Genomic DNA, 26458 nt, shown 5'->3' on the forward strand with positions numbered 1-26458 from the left:
TTCGGGGGTAGGTGGTCAGCACTTCCATTGCGGAAGTGGTGGTGGTGTGCGAGGCAAAGTTGCTATAATATATAAAGAAGGCCCAACACTCAGCATGGTAGATGCAAGAATGTGACGTTTATTCACATAAGTGGACAGAACGCGTTTCGGCGGTATAGCTTTCCTCTGCTGTCAGCTGAGACGGCAGAGGAAGGCTATCCTGCCGAAATGCGTTCTGTCCACTTATGTGAATAAACTTCACAAATTTTGGGGGTCATTTTCTTCTTTTACCTCTTGTGAAAATAAAAAGTATGGGGCAACACCAGCATGTTAGTGTGAGAGAAATTAACATTTTTACACTAACATGCTGGTGTTGCCCCATACTTTACCTTTTCATGAAGGGTAAACGGAGAAAAATCACTCCAAAATTTGCAGTGCAATTTCTCCCGAGTACCTTTAGGAAACACTGCCGTATGAGACGTTTTTCATTTTTATTGGGGGGGGGGGGGGGGGGACATGTAAGGGGCTGTATATGTAGTGTTTTACTCTTTATCATTATTTGTCAGTGTAGTGTTTTTAGGTTACATTTACATAGGCGGGGTTCACAGTAAGTTTTCCGCTGGGAGTTTGAGCTGTGGCAGAAAATTTGCCGCAGCTCAAACTTGTAGAAGGAAACCCACTGTAAACCCGCCCTCACATGGTGGGGGCACCCCAAACCTTCAGCTGTTACAAAACTAAAACTCCCAGAATGCACTGACAGACCGTATATGCTTGGAGTTGTAGTTTTACAACAGCTGTAGGCACACTGGTGGGGAACCACTGAGCTAGAAAACAGACTCTAGCTCAGTGATTCCAACCAATGTGCCTGCAGCTGTTGCAAAACTACAACTCCCAGCATGTAGTTCTGTCAGTGCATTCTGGGAGTTGTAGTTTTGAAACAGCTGGAGGCACACGGGTTGGAATCACTGAGTTAGGAAACAGACTCTAGCTCAGTGTTTCCCAATCAGTGTGCCTACAGCTGTGGCAAAACTACAATTCCCAGCATGGCCAGACAGTCAGGGATGCTGGGCATGTAGTTCTGCAATATCTGGCCCTTCGTATGTTGCAGAACTACAACTCCCAGCATGCCTGGACAGTCTGGGCATGCTAGGAGTTGTAGTTATGCAACAACTGGGGAAGAACCGTTTGGAGACCGCTAAGTAGTGGTCTCCAAACTATACCACTTCAGATGTTGCAAAACTACAACTCTCACATGCCCAGACAGTCAGTGCATGCTGAAAGTTGTAGTTTTGCAACATCTGGAGGACCACAGTTTAGAGACCACTACACAGTGGTCTCCAAACTGTGACCCTCCAGATGTTGCAAAACTACAACTCCCAGCATGCCTGGACAGCCTTTGGCTGGGAGTTGTAGTTTTGCAGCTTTTAGAAGGCCACAGAGAAGATCACTTACCGTGATCTTCACTGCAGCCTCCGCCGGTCCGGGTAAGCAGGCCATGCTCCCCCCTCGCCGCCCGTGTTCCCCCCAGCTCTGCCCCGACTTCGATCGGTGGCCAGAGCGAGGAAAATGGACTCTAACCCCCCTGCCCCCCTCCTGCCATTGGTGGTCAGCCTGACCGACCAATGGCAGGGGATAGGAGAGGGTGGCAGCACTGCCACCTCGCTCCTATGCTTTAGAATGGTCGGATCGGTCTCTAACAGCTCCGATCATTCTTATTTTCCGGGGCGATCGGGTCATCAGTGACCTGATATGCACAGATCGTGGGCAAATCGCTGGTTGACATATTATTTGCCGCGATCGCTTACATGGGGGGGTCTCAGAACCCCCCTAGGCATTTCCACGGGATGCCTGCTGATAGATGTCAGCAGTCTTCCCGGTCCGATCACAGCCCGGCGAGTGGCGGTGATCGGAAATGCAGAGAGCATATGGATACGCCCTCCGTCCTTAAATGACGGGACGGAAGGGCGTATGCATGCGCCCTTCTTCCCCAAGGAGTTAAACCCAGGACCCCAGTGCTGCAAGGCATCAATGCTATCCACGGAGCCAATGTGTTGCCCACTTCATCTTCTCAGTATGGAGTCCAGGATTCATCCAGTTAATTTCTTGATCTATTGTCCTACATGTTTTTCCTTGCCACGTCATCACGGGCCACGTTGGCAGCCTTGATTTATAAGGAGCACAATACAGGTGCACTGTAGGCTCTGTATTGATGTCAGCCGGATGTTTATTAAAGGACCGTCAGCTGACTGACATCAATGCCGGACTTACACCGCACCAGTCTTATGATTTTCATAAATCAATGTTATTAACATGGTTCATGATGACCTGGCAAAGAGAAACACGTAGGGCCATTGATCACAGGACTATTTGGCGTGCACTGAAGTAAAAATTATTTTTTGTTTCACTTGATGAATCACAGAACTGAAGTTAAAGGGAAACGGTCAGCCACAATAAACCCTATACACTGGGTTATAGTGCGGGTGAACTGTATTCCATAGAGAGGTAACTTACTTAAAGGGGTACTCCGCTGCTCAGCGTTTGGAACAAACTGTCCCGCACGCTGGAGCTGGCCTCGGGAGCTTGTGACATCATAGCCCCGCCCGTCTTGCCGTCACGCCCCGCCCCCTCAATGCAAGTCTGTGGGAGGGGGCGTGACATCTTTAGACTTGCAGTGAGGGGGCAGAGCATGACATAATGAGGGGGCAAGGCTATGATGTCACAAGCTCCTGACGCCGGCTCCAGCATTCAGAACAGTTTGTTTCTAACGCTGAGCAGCTTAGTGCCCCTTTAAATTGGTCCAGTAGTTCCTGTGATACAGGCTTCTGAAGTTTTGTTGTTGCATTTAGGGAATTGCACAGTGGAGGCTGGACTCTTCTGCCTCCCCCTGTGACGTCGTAATTCTGCCCCCACTATTTGAATATTCACAGTCACAGGAGCGTAGTACTCTCTTGGCAGAGCGCATGCGCCAGAAGATGTCCCCCTGCTCTCACATCCTGATGAAATCTTCTGCCGAGAGAGCGCTACACTCCCGTGACTGGTGACTCCATGGCCCTAGAACGTGGAGTTGAAGACTATGAATATTTAAATAGGATGCAGAAGAGGCCAGCTGAGGGGCCCCGCCTCCAGCGCGCAATTCCCTGAATGCAGCATGGGAACTTCAGAAGCTGGTATCTCAGGACCCACTGGACCAATTTAAAGGAGTAGTCCAGAGCTGAAAACATTATCCCCTATCCTAAGGATAGGGGATAAGTTATAGATCGCGGGGGGTCTGACCGCTGGGCGGCCGACACAACCCCTCAATACAACTCTATGGCAGAGCCAGAGATTGCCAAAGGCAGTGCTCTGGCGCTGCCATAGAGTTGTATTGAGGGGGCGTGTTAGCCGCCGCTTCATGCGGTGGTCAACACGCCCCCTACCCGGGGGCTGCCAGGGCCCCAGCGGTCGTACCCCCCGCGATCTGAAACTTATCCCCTATCCTTAGGATAGAGGGTAAGTTTTTCAGTACTGGACTACTCCTTTAAGTAAGTGACCCCCTCTGTGGAATACTATTCAGCCAAACTATAACCCTGTGGGAGTTTAGTGTAGTTGAACAAAGCTGAAAGTTTTCCTTTAATGTACTGGATATCACTGGGTCAGGGCTGTAGAGAAGAATTAAAACTATTAGCTAAGTATTTGTATATAGCTAAATATAATGATGAAACTGAACTCATAATTAAATCTTAAAAGTATATAGGAAATAGATGTATGGACTGGAGATGACCTGTGCCTCTAATATAAACTAATAATCACTCTTAGTATGGATGCCAGTGTGTAATTTTATGTTATGGATTAAAGGTGGCCTTACACTTTCTACAGCTTCTCATACACATTTGGGATGGCTACGGGTCCATGTGTTGTCTATGGAGAGAGGAGGGGTAAGCCCCTGATAGACAGTCCTGGCACTGGCTTATCTCTACAATACCAATAGGGATGGACAGTTTATATCCAAAATGTCAGACCCTCCTTTCTACTGAGCTTATATAGTTATATGGGGGTGATATTGATCTTACTATTGTGGTGTTTTATTCTGTAACAGTATGGTTTTATTAGTGGTGTTAGTGGTCAGGGTGTAGCAGTATTATTTAGTAACAGTATCACATTGATAGTCATGAATAATTAATGATGTATATTTGTATATATTTGCTTTTAGTTTCAAATTAGTCAAAATATGTCCACGATTTTAATTCAGATTTGGAAATGCCAAAAATGCCAGAAAAGAGTAGATGCCTGATGGGGTTCATAACAGTAGGGTAACAGTAGATTTGGTAGAGTATGGAACAGGATTGACAATGCAGGATACATCCAGCCTTGCAAAGCTAGCAGCAGTATAGTATGGACAATTGGACAAATTGAAAAATGCAGGATAAGGGTAGGATCACACACAGCGCATCCGCAGTATATTTGAAGATGCGGATGCGCTGCTGGCAGTCACAGAGTGACAGCAGAGCAATCTCTTTGCTCCTTGTAGCTCTGTCTGCTCCCTGTACCCCTTATTGGCAGTCACAAGCTGACACACAGAGCTAGCCAGCTGCAGCAGGGAGCTCGCTCTGCTGTCACTCTGTGACTGTCAGCAGCGCATCTGCAGCATCAAATATACTGCGGATGCGCTGTGTGTGATCCTGCGCTGTGTGTAGCTGCAGTTACAGCTGGAGCAGCAGTACAGTATGGCCTGTGATGGACAAGGAAGGAGATCAGAGGTTGTATGGGCCTAGAAGCACCAGCATCAGAGGGCATAGTGACTGCAGTGATAGCAGAAACTAGTACAGTACAGAACATGGTGGCTCTGTAGAGTACTAGGTGTATTCCCATCATCAGCATGCTCTTTTTAAAATGAAAAACAAAAATGTTCACCAAAATTCCAAAAAATGTAATAATGTATGGATTGTGGTTTCTTTCAACGCTCCCTGAATATACTGTGAGATAAATATGGAACAAATATTAACAACAAAGATTAATATGGAACAAAGATTAACAACAAAGATTACATTTTTTTTTTGTTTCATTAAATTTAATCTTTCTATTTCTTGCTTAAAATTAGGATTTTCAGGAAATAAATACTTTTCATTCATTTAAAAAACATGGCTAGCTATTCCCTTGAAATGTCCATGTGGACTTACATATGCCCCCCCCCCCCCCCCCCAAGTCCATGTGCCCCAATTTTTATCACTACACAAACAACTTTTCCTCATTAACCTCTTATCAGACAAAATAATTGTTCAATTTTCATTTGGACACATATTGAGCTTTAACAACCCTGTAATAGTCTGCTTGATGCTGGGCAGTATGAATTTCTATACACAACTTTTACCATCCTTCCCCTTAGTCACCCACTTATGAAAGAACCAATATCCCTAAAATTGGACCTTCTCCATTGCCTCCCAGGCAGAACAAGGCCATTGTCACATGATGAAGAGTCAGCAGCAGCAGAGTCTTATTGATTTCAATGGGATTCTGCTGCACTGTGAATATGGTCGAATCTGCTGTAGAAAAATCCTGATTTCAGGGTCCACAGAAAGAATAGACATGTCCAGTCCCTCTGCGGAGCCCACACAGAAAGGCATTACCAACTATAAAACTGCGAATTTCCGAGCAATCCTAGCCCCAGCATTTTTTGCTAGCACTCTGCTGTCTGCGGAATTATCAAACAATGATCTTCTCCCATGTGAACATAGCTTTACTGGCACCAGGTCTCTTCTCTAAATGACTTAGCCACTATGATCATACATTGGGTCACTATAAAACTCTTTGAGTCAACTGGTGCACTAATTTTATTTCTTTTGACGGCCAATCAACTTTGATGACGTCATTTAAAGGGTTAATGCTGGACATCTGCCTCATTAGTGATGTCCAGGCATGAAGGGCGCTCGATCACACTGTATATTGCTATGCAGTAGTATTGTATTGTACAGGGAATACAATCTGATGATTGCATACAAAACTGTATATAAAATAATTTTTTTAAGTGTGGATAAGCCCCTCCCCTAATAAAAATCACCCATTTACACAAATAAAAAAAAAACTGTGAAATTGTTACGTGCGGAAATGTCCAAACTATTAAAATATAATGTTTATGAACTTGTGCAGTGAACAGTAGAGATGAGCGAACTTTTCAAAAATTCGATTCGGCTGATTCGCTGAATTGTCCAAAAAAGTTTGTTTCGATTCGAATTTTTTCGCTGCAAATCTATATTAAAAAAGGCTATTTTTAGCCTACATACAGCCTTTATAGGGGTACAGAACACTTTGCTGTGTTCTAAAACGCATATGGAGTGTGCTGGGGTAGTGAAATAATATTGTTATTCAGAATAACATGCAGATTACTGGCATCGCTTTTAGAATCACTGCCGCACAGCAGCACAATGACAGAGCCTGGTGGTGGCATCAGTGTCAGGAGACCATATAGTGACTGAATGACATAGCTTGGAGGTGTAGACAGCATGAGGACACCATATAGTGGCTGAATGGCACAATGTGGAGGTGTTGGCAGCATGAGGAGACCATATAGTGGCTGAATGGCACAGCGTGGAGGTGTTGGCAGCATGAGGACACCATATAGTGACTGAATGACACAGTGTGGAGGTGTTGGCAGCATGAGGAGACCAAAATAGTGGCTGAATGGCACAATGTGGAGGTGTTGGCAGCATGAGGAGACCATATAGTGGCTGAATGGCACAGCCCTGATTTGCCAGCAGCATGAGTAGGCACTTGGCCTTCACAATCCCTAAGATTAAAAGATGAATTAAGAATTTTAAACCGAAGATTTTGGATAGCGGGTGCTACCTATGAGAAAATTTAAAATTCCCAGACCCAGGCCCCACAGCGGCATCAGTAACCCATATATTGCCTGAATGACACAGCCTGGAGTTAGCTGATGCACGAGTACACAGCAGGGCTTCACAATTCCCCCCCAAAAACAACACAATTTTAGACATTTTTGAAAAAGATTTTGGATAGTGGGTTCTACCTATGAGAAAATTTGAAATTACCAGACCAAGGCCCAGCAGCACCATCATTTTTTTATTTGAAAATTATAACAAACTTTGAGTGTCCCGGACCCCATCGTGTGGGTACGAAGGACCAAATCCAACAAGCCCCCACAGCAACATCAGTAAAGCATATATTGCCCGAATGACACAGCCTGGAGTTGGCTGATGCGCGAGTACACAGCAGGGCTTCACAATTCCCCCCAAAAAACACCACAATTTTATAAATTTTTTAAAAAGATTTTGGATAGCGGGTGCCACCTATGAGAAAATTTGAAATTACCAGACCCAGGCCCAGCAGCGCCATCATTTTTTAATTTGAAAATTATAACAAACTTTCAGTGTCCCGGACCCCATCGTGTGGGTACGAAGGACCAAATCCAACAAGCCCCCACAGCCACATCAGTAAAGCATATATTGCATGAATGACACAGCCTAGAGTTGGCTGATTCACGAGTACACAGCAGGGCTTCACAATTCCCAGGATGAGCCAGGAGCAGGCAATGGCAGTACCAAAGAGGGTTTCATAACCCTAATTGATAACCAGGGAGGGTTTCATAACCAACCATAATTGGGAAATGTTGGTGTAGCAGCATGGTCAATCTACTCTGAGGCATCTGGCATTGGTGGCTGAAAATCCTGGCTGATCCCTCCCTTATTCATCTTGACAAACGTCAGTCTCTCCACATTTTTAGTGGACAGACGAGTACGCCTTGCGGTGACTATGGCCCCGGCCGCACAAAACACCCGCTCTGATGGCACTCTACTCGCCGGGCAGGACAGCTTTTCCAGAGCAAACTCTGCTAGTTGCGGCCATAAATCAAGTTTGGCTGCCCAGAAGTCCAGCGGATCTTTAACGGTTGTTGGCAGGGTCATGTCAAGGTATGCCACCACCTGCTGGTTCAGGTCCTGCTCCATGTCTACCTGCTGCTGATGAGTTGCTTCACTATGCGGGTGAAGAAAGCTACTCATCAGCGACTGTAGACTCGGGCTGCTGCTGATTGAGCCGGTACTGCTCCTGCCACCCCTCCCCTCCCCAGCAGCAATGGCAGTGGAAAGTGGGCGCAGAGGGCCCCCCGAGTCAGACCTGCGAGTGGATGGACCATGTGGCCGATAGGCATCGGCCAACTGACTACGTAGAATCTCTCTGTAGTAGGTCAGTTTATCCTCCCTCTCAGTGGGTGTAAAAAAGGCCCCCATTCTGGGACGGTAGCAAGGGTCTAATAAGGTGGAGATGCAGAAGTCATCACGCAGATGAATTTTGACAATTCGGGGGTCACTACGCAAGCAACTGAGCATGCATCGTGCCATTTGCGCCAGTGACTCGGAGGGACTACCTGCCTGCATCTCCACTGCATACTGCCACGGTGTGTCTGGGTCCTCTGTCTCGCCTTCCTCATAACCCTTTAGCTCCTCTGGCTGCTCCTGCTCCACCTCTCCTGTCCGATGAATAGAAACACCGGCCATCTCATCCAACCTAAACTGTGCTCCTCTCTGCCTCTCATCATCCTCCTCCTCTAGTTCAGCCCCCAGAGGGCTCATGTAGCCTTGAGATGTAGGCGTCTCCATTGCCGTGACCAGCCATGGTTTCAATCATTTGTTGTAGGAAATGTAGGAGTGAAATTGCATCGTTGATGGCGTAATCCAAGCGACTTACAAATAATGTGGCTTCCTCAAAGGGCCTCAGCAAACGGCAGGTGTCACGTATGAGCTCCCACTGGTTCACATTGAAGATACACCGGGGAGTACTCCTATTTGCTTGGATCAACAAGAAATCGGTGATGGCTTTCCTTTGTTCGTATAGTCTGTCCAACATATGGAGGGTGGAATTCCAACGTGTGGCAACGTCACAAATAAGACTATGTTGTGGGATACCGTTCTGACGCTGCAGCTCAAGGAAGGTGTGCTTGGCAGTGTACGAGTGGCTGAAGTGCATGCACAGTTTCCTTGCCATTTTCAGGATGTTTAGCAAATGGGGTGAAGACTTGAGGAAGTGCTTGACAACCAGATTCAACACATGTGCCATGCAGGGCGCATGTTTAACACTTCCTTGTCGCAGCGCGGACATGATGTTCTTCCCATTGTCGGTCACCATGGTACCCATTTCCAGATTTCGTGGAGTAAACCATACTCAGATTTCTTTACAAATAAACTTTAGAAGTTCCTCCCCTCTGTGACTCCGTTCGCCAAGGCAAACCATGTGAAGAACAGCTTGACACTGCCGTGCCCTACACACATGGTACGATGAAGGGCCACCAAGATTTGGACGTGCAGTGGAGGCTGAGGACACGGTGGAGGATGAGGAGGCGGCGTTGCACACTGTAACAGGCCCAACTGCCTGGGAGCAAGAGCGTGGAGGAGGAAACGGTGTGACCTGTCCAAGTTGCTGTTGTGGCTGTGCAGGAGCCACATTTACCCAGTTGGCCGTAAAAGACAAGTATTGTCCCTGAGTGTAGTTACATCTCCACTCATCGGCGCTGCGGTGCACTTTTGAACATACCGACAGGCTCAAGGACTGGCCCACCTTCTCTTGTACAAACTTATGCAGGGCTGGTACTTCCTTCTTAGCAAAGAAATGACGGCTTGGGACTCTCCACCTCGGCTCGGCACAAGCCATCAATTCTCTGAAAGGTGCAGAGTCCACCACTTGAAAAGGGAGGGACTGCAACACCAGCAACTTGGACAGGAGCACATTCAACTTCTGCACCGTTGGATGAGTGGGCGCATACTGTTGTCTCTTGTACATGGCTTCGCCGATGGATTGTTGGCGGAATGGCTGACTACGAGCGGGAGAAGCAGGAGCAACAGAAGGAGGGTTTGATACACAGCTCCCTTCGGCTGAGGTGGTGGAGCCTTGGCTGGATGAAGGAGGGAGCGGATGGCCACTGGGTGATGCAGCAGGCTGGACCACTACATCGGAGCCACGGTTCTCCCAGGCCGTTTTATGGTGGTGAAGCATGTGTTGACACAGGGCCGTGGTGCCGACATTGGGACCCTGGCCACACTTCACCTTCTGCCTACAGATCTTGCATGTGGCTACGTGAACCTCCTCCGGATGCCTTATGAAAAACTTCCACACCGCCGAGTAGCTGATTTTCCCACTCACAGTCCGCACTTATTGACTGCTACTGGCGCCGTCTCCAGGAACCCCTGTTCCACTACCTCCCAGAAAGGTAGGCTGCTGCAAAGCAGGAGGTCTCCCCTGGGCACGTTTGGCTCCTGAATTTCCACTCCTGCCACCACTCTGACTGCCAACCTTGCTACCACCTTGCTGCCTCAAGGGCAACCTGCAACTCTCTTCTCCTGATGATGATGAAGCCCCTTCCTCACCCGGCTCCCAATTGCGATCGGCTTCATCATCATCACCAGGTGTGTGCACGTCACTGATGTCCTCCTCAGGTTCCCCAACAGTGTCTGCTTCAGGACCCTGAACCCTTGCAACACCGCCTCCCACGTCACTCTCCGCATCACTACTTGGCCGCCTAGTGGAGCAAGCAGCGCATGTCTCCTCCCCTTCTTGGCTGTCCAGTAGCTGCTGACCGTGCTCTATTAGATCGTCCTCAGTAAATAGGGGAGCTGAACCCACAGCATAAGATACTTCTTTAGGAGAGGGAACAGCATAGGACAAAGGCAATGGGAGGACAGGGACTGCTCCCGGGCCATGCCAACTGAGGGTTGTGTCTGAGGAACCCACCGACTGTTGACTGGGGGTGTCAGATGTCACTTGTGATGATGTGGATGAGCGTGTTAACCAATCGACGACAGCAGATGGGTTGCTGGTCGAGACCCGACCGCTGGCTGATAACGGGAGCTCAGGCCTCTCGCTGCGACTCCTGCTGCCACTCGCCCCAAGTCTGCTGCCAACTCTGCCAGAAGCATTTAGGCCTCTGCCACTCCTCTGTGCACATCCTGGCACTTCTCTGTCTGACATACTTAGTGCGTTTATGAGGGTTGTACAATACGCTACACTACTCTTTAAAAAGCATTTGTCTAGAACAGCAGCAGGTGATTACTTAAGGCTGTCCTTTCACAGTATGTAGGCCCTTTACAGATTAGCAGGTACAAGATGGTACACTATTTGGATGTACGTATGCGGTATGCACTGATGTGGGCAGTAATATGCGCAACTATGCGCAGAAAAAACTCTGTATTTTTTAAAAACACCAGCCAGTGAATACTATTGTTTGCCACATGTTGCCTCTTGAAAACACCGTGGAGACGGCGAAACATGTAGAGGTGGCAATTTAGTGTTTTAATTTGGTATCAGTGTTGGAATGTTGGGCTGCTGCAGAGCCCTTGACATTGAAGCTATAACTGCTCTAATTATACTCGTACTATCCTACCTGACATCCTAATTTTAATCATCACCTTGCTGGGTTTATTTCTATTTTTATAAGTATATATAATAAAAGTTACATTTTAAAGGGGGATTAATTAGAGGTGTTTTTGCACCCCGGGCTACGGCCTTGGGGTTAGGAATTCAGTTTTACGTATGCGGTATGCACTGGTGAGGGCAGTAAGATGCGCAACTATAGGCAGAAAAAACTCAGTATTTTTTAAAAACAACAGCCAGTGAATACTATCGTTTGGACTTTGACAGTATGGAGCACCTTAACAGATTAACAGGTACTAAATGGTACAATACTTGGATGTACCTATGCGGTATGCACTGATGAGGGCAGTAATATGCGCAACTATATGCAGAAAAAAACTCTGTATTTTTGTAAAACACCAGCCGGTGAATACTATTGTTTGGACTTTGACAGTATGGAGCACCTTGACAGATTTACAAGTACTAAATGGTACAATACTTGGATGTACCTATGCGGTATGCACTGATGAGGGCAGTAATATGAGTAACTATACGCAGAAAAAACTGTATTTTTGTAAAACATCAGCCGGTGAATACTATTGTTTGGACTTGCACAGTATGTGGCCCCTTGACAGATTAACGGGTACAAAATGGTACAAATGCACTACAGTCCACTGAACAATCACATATTTCTGAACAGCAGCAGAACCCAACAGTGCAGCACCACAAAAAAACAAAAAATCCAGGGATTAAACCCTAAGTTGCACTCTGTCACACAATTCTGAGCAGCAGAAGATTTGTGGAGCAAAAAAAAAAAAAAAAAAAAAACTCAATTGGGCTGAAAAATGAGGAGATAAGATGGTTGATAAAGTTCAGGCAGCTTGGAGATCTGTATGAGGCAGCTGACAGCTATCTGCCCCTCTCTGCTGCAATGCTCAATAACGTGAATAGGAGGTTTAGCAATCAATGATCCTTCTCAGAGTAACAGCACAGCACTCTGCACTCCTGCCTTTCCCTAATGCTGATGTGACTAGCAGTTGCAGTGTAACGCTGTGGTATGAGCTATTCACACACACGCCATCCCGTCCTCTCTATCTGGGTCCATAAATGAAATGAAGAGAGGCAAGATGGCCGCCGATTATATAGGGGTTGTGACATCACAGGGGTCAGTGAACACTGATAGGCTGCATCTCACATGTGATTCAGGGTCAGCCCGCCTACCTTCATTCCCGCCGCTGTGTCCCGCCCTCCCATAATCCCCTGCCCCATATACTCACATGTGGATCCACCATTTTAGGTCTCCAATAGCCTGGAACACTGTAAAATGGAGTTTAATGAAGCGATTTGCGCGATCGAATCGCGGCGATATTCGCATTCGTTGCAAATCAAATTTTTCATGAAATTTGTAACGAATTCGGGTTCGTCAACTTCGATTCGCTCATCTCTAGTGAACAGCATAAACTATAAAAAAAAATTGTCCAAAATTGCTGATAACATTTCAGAAAAAATGAAGCAAAAAGTTATTGAAACCATACACAAAAGTGGTACTGATAAAAACTACAGATTTAGGCACAAAAATTGTCCCCCTTGCACAGAAAAATAAGAAAGTAAGGGGTCAGATTCAAATTTTTTAAAAAGCAGATTGTGAGAACACAAGGAATCCCTGAGAGCACATGGGGCACTAGAACAGCAGATAGTGTTGAGACTAAACACAGCTGGCACGGTGGCCAAAGCTATGAATAACACAATCCACGGCATGGGTGCTCCGCTCCGACAAAAAGCAATACACAATGTAATATATAAGAGAGAATAAGCGGGCAATCACCATTCAAGTGGTATTTCAATGGTTAAATTACATCTGAGAGGTAGGTTCAGTAGGGCATGCAGGGGCGCTCAGAGTGCCCCTGCATGCCCTCCTAAACCTACATGCGAGATGCAATGTAACCATTGAAGTACCACAGGAACGATGAGTGCCCGCTCATTCTCTTATATATTTGTCATGTCGGGCAGGGATAGAGTGCAGCCCTGAACTTGCCCACTCCTTCTGTCCCTGCCAACTTGCGTACCCCCCTAGGCAACGGGTCCACAACCACGGTGCCGGGCCCTTTCTAAATAAGTGATGGACAGCCACAGGTCAAAACAATAAACTAAAAAAACTGACAAAGGTCAGGAGGAGGCACACAAAACTAACAGAAAAAAACTAAACTATACGAAGACAACGAGCCAAGTCAAAGCCAGGAGGGAACAGAGTACAATAACAGAGAGCCAAATGGTAGTCAAAAGCCATGCCAATAAGTCACAGAACCAGATTAGACAATATAAGTACAGAGATAGCTAGTAACAGTCACAAGAACTTTTACAGGCAAGGAATGACTGAGAAAGACTTTCTTATATCTCTGTGCAGCTAGCAGGAGGATTCTAATTGGCTCCGCAAGCTGAACCACACCCAGAAGCACAGGCGTAGTCCCTGTAACAAGATAACAGGGTTAAAAACATTAACCTTTCAGCTTCTGGCAGAACCATTCATCACAGTACCCCCCCCCCCCCCCCCTTTTAATGAAGGGCCACCGGACCCTTGCAAATCTTAGAGGGTCAAAAGACAGACGGACCATCGATCTCCTCTATCGTGTCCTCATCCTCAATATCACACCATTCATTGGTGTCATCTAGCTCACAATTATCCTCATCACATTTCCTAGACTCAGATTCAACATGAACACTTTTAGCTGGCTTCTTAGAACTCCCAGATAAAACATTAGTAGAAATAACAGGCATATTAATTCCCCCCCCAGAGACAAATTGGCAGGTTTAAATTTTTGGAAGTCGGAAAATACCTGTGCGCCTAAGTGGCCGCCAAGATGACCACTTGGACGCGGATGCTTGACACAGGTCCTGATGAAATGGGTATCCTTTCCACAATAGAAACACAGGCTGTTGAGGTACCAGAACCTTTTACGCCTCTCTGGAGTAGATATGGAGCCAAGTTGCATGGATTCATCCTCAGACGCAGGTGTCTGTCCAAACGTACCGCTAAGGTCATCGCTTGGTCTAAGCATATCCTTTAGGATGTCAGATAACCCCAGTCTGAACTGTCAAATCAAAGCTGGGGTGTTCCATTTGGAAGCCACACACCACTTCCTAAAGTCTGCGCAATATTCCTTGACAGGTCTATGTCCCTGTTTTAATGTACCAATCCTAACGGCCAGACACACAGGGAGCAGCGGGGGCGTACAAAGAGGCGGCAACAGTTTTGCGCACAAAGGCCCTTCCTCTGGCCCATCGGCGGCAACAGTTTTGCGCACAAAGGCGCTTTTGTGCGCAAAACTTGTTGCCGCCCCTGTGTAACCCCCTGCGCCTCACCTGTCCACCGCTGCTCCCTGTGTGTCTGTCCGTTTGGATGTATATCTACACTCATGTGTAATAAAGCCTGGATTTTCTACTGACAAGTTGGTGGTGAGTGCCTTATCCTTATCTTCTACCGTGCCTCCATTTTTTGAATTCTTAGAATTCTCGGATAAAAGCACCTCCACTATTCAGATTGCATTGGGACTGACACATGTGCTGAATGCTGTTGTTTTTCTGACGGAGTTCATATGTCCAATAAAGTAACGTAGAGAATTTACCAACCAAAGTGCAAAAACTCCCAGTCAATCAATATAGTATAGAGGGGGGAGGGAGTGCCTAAAACTTAGCTTTTAATATAATACCATTAAAAGAACATAACCAAATGTGAATGTAGTTGTGGGGTAGAACTGATAGTGTCTCCCCAACAAAAAGACGCAATAGATAGTTTCTACACATTGGTAAATAAACCAGAGTGTTAGGATCTACTTGTCAATGGTTATCCCCACGTCGGTCACAATCTATGAACTCCTCAGGGACAATTGGGGTATTATTATACCATATAAACCCTATCTTTAGCAGTCCAGTCATCAACTGCAAAAAAAACACACAAAGGGGGGACAAACACTCATAGCAAGGGGCAGTGATACAGTGCCACCCCTTGATAGATAAAAATGTCACTGTTCCTATATCCAGGAGTATATAACAGTGGACCCGGGAGAGCCTCGGATACTGTTGATCCCTGTAATAAAACACATGCAAACACAGAATACTATCAGGCATGTTATTGTAATCTTCCTTCAACCTGGAAAGAAAACTGCTGTGTTACAATAAGGCGTCCTTATGCAATCTCCATTTGCGTACCCGCGAGTTGTGAGGAGCCATACGCTCCTGTCGGCTGCTTAGCGCACATGGGGAGACGCCGCGGCTTTCCTCTTACATCCTGTGCCCGAGCGGAAGGGGAGGCAGGGCCAGAGTGACGCAACTTCCGGCTCACGCCGCTGGCCGGGAGATGGGTAACCGCTCCCTGTCAACAAGCGGTTACTAGGCAACCAGTTTAACTCCCTCCCGTCTGGGCATGGACACAGTCACGAGCCGCTCCAAAATAGCAGCAAATGTGGTAGGTTTACTGGCTAGCTAGTACTGCAGCAATGTAGTATATGGACAACTACAGATGTGTGACAGCTGGGTATGTATCTCATAGTATATAATAGTCAAATATTATCAGTAATTAGATAGTTAACTAATAGGTTATCTCTATGTAATATGAGAGGTATTCTAAAATACTGTCTCACACTTATTTGCTGTAGGACAAGTAGAGACCAGGTGGCGGAAGGGCACAGGCGATGGGCCATTTTAGGGGAGAACACATATTGTGATTAGAATCACTAAAGACTAAAGACACAGTGACATAGATGGGGGGATACGGTCACCTCCTATTCTTAGAAGGGGAGGGGTGGTAGGCAGGGGCCTAAGGAACCTGGCACTCAACCTGGATGGAACCTACAATAGTCCCTAATCCTAGGCGGGGTGGCCGCTCTAAAAAGGGCGGTCCCGCACAGGAACCTAGTCTGTTACACCCTAGTATTCCGTGATGTAAAAGGGATATACTACATCATGGGTTGACTTCAACCCCCACTCTCTACCTATATATATCCCCTGTAATAAATTCCCCTGTCACTGTGTCTCAATATAGCTGGTAAAACATAGCATCTCATTCATGCCATGCGGGGTAACGGTATCAAGTGTATAGATCCAGTGCGTTTCGCGCTGCAATAGCAACCTATCCAGGTCCCCACCACGTACAGATGGGCGCATATTTTCAATGCCATAGAAGCACAGCTGTCTAATGTCACCCCCATGGACTTCGTTAATGTGTCTCGAGATGGCCGTGTCTCTCTTGTTTCTCACGTCACCGACATGTTCAAGGACTCGCTTGCGAAGCTCGCAGATCGTCTTATTTTAAACCACAGGAACAGTCGGTTATACAGATAACTGCTTTGGTACTGCAGTTAATGAAGCTTTTGATTTTATATACCCGGTTAAGTCTTGGTAATGATATCTGCTGGGTTTTGCTCATATAAGTACAAGCCCGGCAATGGCGGCAGGCATATGAGCCGACAGGTACATTTCCATTAAGCCATGTGGAAGTCGGGGGGATTGGTGAGAGGTGACTATGAGTAACCATGTCAGCTATACTTTTACCCTTAAGATAGGTGATTTGTGGGTATTCTCCTATTAGAGTTCGCACGTCTTCATCCATAAGCAGAATACTCCAATGGCGCTGTACAACCTGATTGGTCCTGACATATTGTCGAAGGTACCAATAATCCTACATACCCTAGATTCCTCTACATGTTGTTTAGGGGTAAGTAATTGTTCTCTAGGGGTGTCTTTTGCTGCCCTGTATGCCAAGGCTAATACATGGTCGGGATAGCCCCTCTCACGAAATCTCCCCCTCTGGTTCTGCGCCTGTGTCTCAAAGTCTGCCTCCTTTGGGATCCCCCTTTTCAGTGGGGCCGGGTGGCAACTCTCCCACCTCAGGAGGCTGTTTGTAGATGTGGCCTTTCTATACACTGATGTATGAAGGCCTCCCTCTCCATTTTTAGTGATAGTTACATCCAGAAAGTCTATCGTGCAGTTATCTACCGTGTGGGTGAGGGTCTGCCCAATGTCGTTTGGATTGATAGATTCCATGAACTCCTTAAATTGTTTTACCGATCCTGTCCACAGGACAAAGACATAATCTATATATATAACCCACAGGGGTACCAAATCACTGGGCCACTCTCTCTCCTCGACGAACGCTATTGTCGCCTCCCACCAGCCTAAATACAGATTTGAATAAGTAGGCGCACAGGGACTGCCCATGGCAGTCCTTTTTAGCTGGTGGTAATAGCGTCCGTCAAAGAGAAAGTAATTGTGGCTGAGGATGAATTCCATCAAGGTAAGAATAAACCTATTATGATTTTGCATATAGGTAGGGCGTGTGAATAGATAATTGTTAACTGCTATGAGGCCTTTTTCATATGGGATAGACGAGCAGAGTGCCTCCACATGAATCCCTCCCATGAGTGTATTTGTATCTACCTCAATCCCGTCTAGTTTTGACAGAAGGTCCATGGTATCCCTCGTAAAAGAGGGAAGGGATGTGACAAAGTGTCTTAGAACCCTATCCACATACACCCCTACGTTTTGAGATATGCTTCCAATGCCCGATACTATTGGGCATCATTTTAAAGGAATAGTACCTTTATGAATTTTTGGAAGAGCATAAAACGTGAGGGTGATGGGACCAGTTGGATATAACAATTCTAATTCTTTGTCATTAATCAGTTTGTTGTTCCTGGCCTCTTGAAGTATATTGGTAAGTGTCTCTTTATATCTTAAAGTGGGGTCATGTGTAAGTATCTCATAAGATTCTCGGTCATTGAGGATCCTATGACACATTTTTTTATATTGTTCCCTCTCCAGGACTACTATGTTTCCTCCTTTGTCCGAAGGTTTTATGATGAGCCTATGATTGTTTTCCAGCTCCTTAATCGCTCGTCTTTCTGTGTGGGACAAGTTGTTGCGGAGGGAGTGGTCCTGGAGTGTGAGATTACTCAGATCCCATGTAACTAGCTCCCGAAAAATCTCAATACATGAGATGTCATTTATCGGTGGTTGGGCCTTGTTCTTTAGTTTTAGATCTGTAAAGGGACCCTCACCCCTGTCTCTCTCACCAGCATCCAATAAATCAGTTAGGTCTCCCAGAGTGGTCAATTCATTTGGTGTAATTCCCAAGTCAGAGCATTTCTTTCGTTCAATGTTTTTAAAGAATTCATGCCAACTTAACTTGTAAATAAATGGATATCTTTTGTCCGTAAAAATGGATCATATTGGACTGTGGGAACAAATGAAAGGCCTCTACTGAGGGCATTAGTCTTGGATGCAAATGAGAAAAAGGAGCAATAGCTACTGCCAAAAAATTGTCTTTATTTATCAAAACATTACACATAAAAAAAAAACAGAAAATGTAAAATCAATTTGGTAAGCAGAAAGGCTATTATCACAGCAATTATAATACTGGAATATGTATCATACATCAAAACAATGAGGGTAACTAGTCATTCGTTTCACATAAGCTTAATGACTGGTATACATACGGCAAGTAAAGTGCACTAAGTGCTATTTGACCAATCTGTCACTATCATTAAATATCCAGACCTAAGCCCAAACTATAAATATGTATAGAAATCACTCACCCATATTGTTTAGCCATCACTGCCTGCCCCAACGTACATTTCGTCATCCACGACTTTATCAAGGGATGCTCAGTGAAACGTTCGGTCCGGTCTTCTCATTTTTGTGCTGTATGCGCTTTTACAACCGTACCTAAAACCGTGGTTGACCACAGTTTTAGGTCCGGGGAAAAAGCGCATACAGCACAAAAATGAGCCGGCCGGACCAAACGTTTCACTCTGGCCGGCTCATTGAAATTAATTACCGTATTTTTCTTCCTATAGGACGCACCGGCGTATAAGACGCACCCAATTTTTAGGGGCAAAATCTAAAAAAATAAAGATTTTGAACCCAATAGTGGTCTTCAACCTGCGGAACCTCCAGATGTTGCAAAGCTACAACTCCCAGCATGCCCGGACAGCAGTTGTAGTTTTGCAACATCGAGAGGTCCGCAGATTGAAGAACACTGCATAGGAGGTAATACTCACATGTCCCCGCCGCTCCGGACCCGTCACCGCTGCCCTGGATGTTGCTCCATCGCTGTCGCCGTGTCCCCGTCGCTCTGGAACGTCTCTGCTGCCGGCCGGGTATCCTCGCCCTCCGTCGCCGCCATCACGTCGTTACGCACGCCGACGCACGTACGCGACGACGTGATGACAAGGAAGGAGAGCGCCGGCATACAGGGGATCCCTGAATGGAGAAGACACCGAGGAGGCAGGTAAGGTCCCCCCTGGTGTCCTGTAAGCACTAACCCGGCTATTCAGTCGGGCTGTTCGGGACCGCCGCGGTGAAATCACGGCGGTCCCGAACAGCCCAACTGAACAGCCTGGTTAGTGTCACTTTCCCTTCAGACGCGGCGGTCAGCTTTGATCGCCGCGTCTGAAGGGTTAATACAGGGCATCACCGCGATCGGTGATGTCCTGTATTAGCCGCGGGTCCCGGCCCTTGATGGCCACAGGGACCGCCGCGATAGGGGTGTATTCGCCGTATAAGACGCACCGACTTTTTCCCCCCAGTTTTGGAGAAGAAAAAGTGCATCTTATACGGCGAAAAATACGGTACATATGGGAGCGCATAGAAAGGCATACAGGAGTGCAAGGTTTCAGCTCCCCTCTGCCGTATGCGCTCCCGTATGGGAGAAAACGTGATGTGAACGTAGCCTCTAACTTATTTCTAGAGGTCCTGAATAAAGGACTCATCTTTTCTATCTCACAATGCACTCATTTATGTTTTATTTAATAAACATGAATCATTCTTTTTTGTGTGTCCAGAGTTTCTTAGTTTTCCTCCTCCTCCTATAATGTTGGGTAAGATGCTGGTTTGTGAGTTTGTGGTCTTTACAAAGAACAAAATGCCTCATAAGCTACAAAAACATGAGTGCTTACCTGGTATCCCTTTAATTTCCTAATAAATCCCTCCCCACCCACTAAAAAAAAAAAAATCCTTCTGCTCTATCCAGGCTATAAAACCAGACCGGGACATGACAACTCCACTCACTTGGAGATACTGCCGTGAAGTTGACCTGATCTCCAGAAGATGATGTCCTCGCTTGTACTGCTATTGCTAATACAGGCAACATTGACCTACGGAGCAACAATAATTTCAGTCAATAATGGCGGCCCTTGGGGTAACTGGGGAGAATGGCAGTATTGTCCTCCTGGGACCTCAGCAAGTGGATTCAGCTTAAGGGTACAACAACATGATTTGGTGACACTTTTTCTCAGGCAATTGTCAATGTGTGGACCCCCAATGATAGTTATATACATGAAGCATTTTGAGTCCTTTGGTCACATGTCCTGATTTTGTGTTGAATTGATTTTATGAGAAACAGAAATCCTTAACACTACGTGCTCTGTTGGGGATTGTGTATATGCTTGGGAAATAAGTGCAGAATTAAAAAGAGGAGTTGTTTGTACATCTGTGGATTTGGAGTAATTGCATTTAGTGGGTTTGTGCAGCAGCAGATACAGCTACTACTGTTACAGGTTAACACTTTAGCAGTTTTTGTTTTTCGTCTGTTGTGCACACAGAGGAGGGGTAAATTAGTCTCGCGTGTTCTAAGATTAACTCCAGGACACTCTGAGTTTACTTTGTGCTTGTGTTGTCGAGTGTTAGTGGAAATACGTGCAGAGTTGAAAAGAGGAGTTGGAAGTCCCAGTAAGTATTACTTTTTACTTAACCCCTTAAGGACACAGACGATTTTATTTTTGCGCTTTAATTTTTTCCTCCTCGCCTTCTATAACTTGTTTATATTTCCATTCACAGACCCATATGAGGGCTTGTTTTTTGTGCGACCAATTGTACTTTGTAAGGACATCTCTCATTTTACCCTAAAATATATGGTAATCCCAAACAAATCTACTTTTTGTGTAAGGAAATTTAAACCAAAATCACAATTTTGCTAATCTGGGGGGTTTTGTTGTCACACTGTACACTTTACGGTAAAAATGACATATTTTCTTTATTCTGTGGGTCAATACGATTAAAATGTTCCCCATGGTTACATACTTTGCTATTATTGTACTGCTTTTAACCCCTTTGGGACTCAGCCTATTTTCACCATAAGGACTCAGCACATTTTTGTTTTAGCATTTTCGTTTTTTTCCTCCTTTCCTTCTAAAAATCATAATGCTTTCAATTTTGCACCTGCAGACCCATAAAAGGGCTTGTTTTTGTGTCACCAATTGTACTTTTATAATATAACCTGCGGTGAAACAAAAAAAATAATATTTGTGGGGTGAAACAAAAAAAAAACACCATTTTGTAAATTTTGGGGGCTCCCGCTTCTACGCCGTGCACTTTTTGGTAAAAATGACACCTTATCTTTATTCTGTAGGTCCATACAGTTATAAGGATACCAATTATTATAAACTACATGCACCAAAATTAGTGTTTTTTTTTCAATTGGCCTCTTCTGACCACTATAACTTTTTAGTTTTTCTGTGTACAGGGCAGTATGAGGGCTCATTTTTTGAGGCATTGTCTGTAGTTTTTATTGGTACCATTTTTGTTTTGATGGGCTTTTTGATAGCTTTTTATTATTATTTTTATGGTATATGAAGTGACCAAAAATGAACAATTTGGGGCTTTGGTATTTTTTTTATGTATACACCATCGGCCGTGTGGTTTAGCAAACCTTATATTTAATAGTTCGGACATTTACGCATGCGACAGTACCGCATATGTTTATTTTTATTCTTTATGTCATTATTTTATTTTAAAAAATGGGAAAAGGGGGGGGTGATTAAAATTTTTAATAGGGAAGGGGTTAATGAACTTTTACATTTATTTTACACTTTTTTTTAGCACCCATAGTGGACTATAACATAGATTGCATACACTGATCAATGCAATACCATTGCATAGCATTGATCAGTGTAACCAGCGCTCTGCTGCTCTAGCCTCCTGCTCAGGCATGGAGCAGTAGATGACGGAGAGGCAGGTGAGGACCCTCCCGTTGTCCAGTAAGCTGATCAGAACATTGCGATTTTGTCGCGATAATCCCGATCAGCTCCGCTGAGCTGCCGGGATTCTTCTTTTACTTTCACTTTAGACTCTGCGATCAACTTTGATTGCGGCGTCTAAAGGGTTAATGCCGGGCATCGGCCCGATCGCCCCGTGTCTGGCATTAGACGTGGGTCCTGGCTGCCCGTAGCAAACGGGGATCCATCGGGTTTAACCCATTCTCCGCCGGTGAGAATGGTTTAAACCCATTAAACTGGACCAGGGCATACAGGTACGCCCTGAGTCCTTAAGGATCGGGGATGCAGGGCATATGCATATGCCCTGCGTCCCCAAGAGGTTATAAAATGTCAAACTTTTTTTTACAAAATACAGGTGAAACTCGAAAAATTTGATTATCGTGCAAAAGTTCATTTATTTCAGTAATGTAACTCGTCTGCGGAAGAAAGCATGAAGTGCTCCAAAATCTCCTGGTAGATGGATGCGTTGACCTTGGACTTAATGAAGCACAGTGAACAACACCAGCAGATGACATGGCTTCCTAAATCATAGTAATTGGGGGGGGTTCATGAGCTTTAAGCCATAATCATCACAATTATGACAAATCACGGCTTGAACTATATTACTTTGCAGGTAATGAGTCGCTCTCATATACTAGTTTCACCTTTTAAGTTGCATTACTGAAATAAATCAACTTTTGCACGATATTCCAATTTTTCGAGTTTCACCTGTAAGAATGTTTATTATTGTCCTATTTTGACAACCTCTAACTTTCTCATTTTTCTGTATACGGGGATGTGTGAGGGCTCATTTTTTGCGCCATGATCTGTAGTTTTCTTAGTACTTTGGCATTTATGTGACTTTTTTGATCGCTTTCCATTAATTCTTTTTGCAATGTGATGTGACCAAAAAACAGAAATATTCACGCCGTTTACCGTACGGGATCATTAACATTATATTTTTATAGTTCGGACATTTATGCACACAGCAATACCAAATATGTTCATAATTTATCATTTTTATTCTCTTTTTTATTAAAATAGGAAAAAGAGTTGATTTAAATCCTTATTGAGGGAAGGGAATTTTCATATATAGAGGTGTTAGTATATATGTGATTACATACAGGAATATATAGAGGTAATAGTATATATGTGATTACATACAGGAATATATAGAGGTAATAGTATATATGTGATTACATACAGGAATATATAGAGGTAATAGTATATAAGTGATTACATACAGATATATATAGGGGTAATAGTATATATGTGATTACATACAGGAATATATAGAGGTAATAGTATATATGTGATTACATACAGATATATATAGAGGTAATAGTATATATGTGATTACATACAGGAATATATAGAGGTACTATTATATAAGTGATTACATACAGGAATATATAGAGGTAATAGTATATATGTGATTACATACAGGAATATATAGAGATAATAGTATATAAGTGATTACATACAGATATATATAGGGGTAATAGTATATATGTGATTACATACAGGAATATATAGAGGTAATAGTATATAAGTGATTACATACAGGAATATATAGAGGTAATAGTATATAAGTGATTACATACAGATATATATATAGAGAGGTAATAGTATATAAGTGATTACATACAGATATATATAGGGGTAATAGTATATATGTGATTACATACAGGAATATATAGAGGTAATAGTATATATGTGATTACATACAGAAATATATAGAGGTAATAGTATATATGTGATTACATACAGGAATATATAGAGGTAATAGTATATAAGTGATTACATACAGGAATATATAGAGGTAATAGTATATAAGTGATTACATACAGGAATATATAGAGGTAATAGTATATATGTGATTACATACAGGAATATATAGAGGTAATAGTATATAAGTGATTACATACAGATATATATATATAGAGGTAATAGTATATAAGTGATTACATACAGAAATATATAGAGGTGTTAGTATATATGTGATTACATACAGGAATATATAGAGGTAATAGTATATATGTGATTACATACAGGAATATATAGAGGTAATAGTATATATGTGATTACATACAGGAATATATAGAGGTAATAGTATATAAGTGATTACATACAGATATATATATAGAGGTAATAGTATATAAGTGATTACATACAGAAATATATAGAGGTGTTAGTATATATGTGATTACATACAGGAATATATAGAGGTAATAGTATATATGTGATTACATACAGGAATATATAGAGGTAATAGTATATAAGTGATTACATACAGATATATATATATAGAGGTAATAGTATATAAGTGATTACATACAGAAATATATAGAGGTGTTAGTATATATGTGATTACATACAGGAATATATAGAGGTAATAGTATATATGTGATTACATACAGGAATATATAGAGGTAATAGTATATATGTGATTACATACAGGAATATATAGAGGTAATAGTATATATGTGATTACATACAGGAATATATAGAGGTAATAGTATATAAGTGATTACATACAGAAATATATAGAGGTAATAGTATATATGTGATTACATACAGGAATATATAGAGGTAATAGTATATTACATACAGGAATACACGGGGGTAATAGTATATACAGTGGGCACCAAACGTTTGGGCACCCCAGGTAAAAAAAAATATATTAATGTGCATAAAGAAGCCAAGGAAAGATGGAAAAATCTCCAAAAGGCAGCAAATTACAGATTAGACATTCTTATACTCATGCATACAAAATGCCAACATCTATGTGTATGTTCCCATACCATGCAAAATTATAACAAAAAAGAAAAACCAATGTATTCTGGGACACAAATTTCAATCTTTATTGTTTAGCAAAAAAGACATACAATTAAAAACATTTAAAAAAGGCACAAAATACCAAGATGGTCCTACAAATACACAACCGGAGGTCCTAGAACAAGGGGTTAATCAGCAAAAATACCTGTATTTCCAGATAGCTAAAAGAGCCTACTTATAATAACAAAAGTGTCCCAACTAGTGGCTGCACCCAGTAAGGTAACAGCCCTATACATTTGTACACATAGCAAGAGGTTGTTAACTTCACCTTCTAGGGACACACCAGGACCTCCGTCACCCAACGTTTCGCAATTAAATGCTTCTTCCGCCCCCCTTGAAGTTAACAACCTCTTGCTATGTGTACAAATGTATAGGGCTGTTACCTTACTGGGTGCAGCCACTAGTTGGGACACTTTTGTTATTATAAGTAGGCTCTTTTAGCTATCTGGATATACAGGTATTTTTGGGGATTAACCCCTTGTTCTAGGACCTCCGGTTGTGTATTTGTAGGACCATCTTGGTATTTTGTGCCTTTTTTAAATGTTTTTAAATGTATGTCTTTTTTGCTAAACAATAAAGATTGAAATTTGTGTCCCAGAATACCTTGGTTTTTCTTTTTTGTTATAATTCTCGTACTCAAAATAATTTCAAAATAACAGAAAACATAAATAACAGAAAACAAAAAAATGGCATCTGCAAAAGTTTGGGCACCCTGCAGAGTTAATATCTTGTACTGCCCCCTTTGGCAAGTATCACAGCTTGTAAACGTTTTTTGTAGCCAGCCAAGAGTCTTTCAATTCTTGTTGGAGGTATCTTTGCCCATTCTTCCTTACAAAAGTCTTCCAGTTCTTTGAGATTTCTGAGCTGTCTATCACGCACTGATGTTTCCTGTGCCACTGGCTGCAATACAACATCAAAGCATGATTGATCCACCCTCATGCTTAACAGTTGGACAGATGTTATTTTCATTACATTCTGTCCCCCTTCTTCTCCAAACGTACCTTTGCTCATTCCGGCCAAAAAGTTCAATTTTAAACTCATTGGTCCACAGAACTTGTTTCCAAAATGCATCAGGCTTGTCTATATGTTCATTTGCAAAGTTAAATAACTGATTTTTGTGGTGAGGACGTAGAAGAGGTTTTCTTCTGATGACTCTTCCATGAAGACCATATTTGTACAAGTATCTCTTTATAGTGGAATAGTGTACTACAACTCCAGTGTCTGCCAGATCTTTCTGGAGGGATTGTGCAGTCAAATGTAGGTTTTGAATAGTTTTTCTC

General features: G+C 43.7%; 1 protein-coding gene across 2 annotated transcripts in view; it reads left to right on the top strand.

Moving 5' to 3' along the window:
• Nucleotides 1-15629: 15629 nt before the first annotated feature.
• Nucleotides 15630-26458, top strand: part of LOC130366735 (vitelline membrane outer layer protein 1 homolog) — a 48369-nt gene continuing 37540 nt past the window's right edge. Inside the window, exon 1 of one of the 2 annotated variants that reach the window (XM_056569059.1) lies at nt 15630-15775. In XM_056569059.1, coding sequence (XP_056425034.1) covers nt 15734-15775 — 42 coding nt within the window. In that variant the 5' untranslated portion in view covers nt 15630-15733. Of the gene's footprint in view, nt 15845-26458 lie in introns of both variants that reach the window. The other variant, XM_056569060.1, reaches the window with a different exon arrangement.

This window comes from Hyla sarda, chromosome 4, assembly GCF_029499605.1.
Source record: "Hyla sarda isolate aHylSar1 chromosome 4, aHylSar1.hap1, whole genome shotgun sequence".
NCBI lineage: Eukaryota > Metazoa > Chordata > Amphibia > Anura > Hylidae > Hyla > Hyla sarda.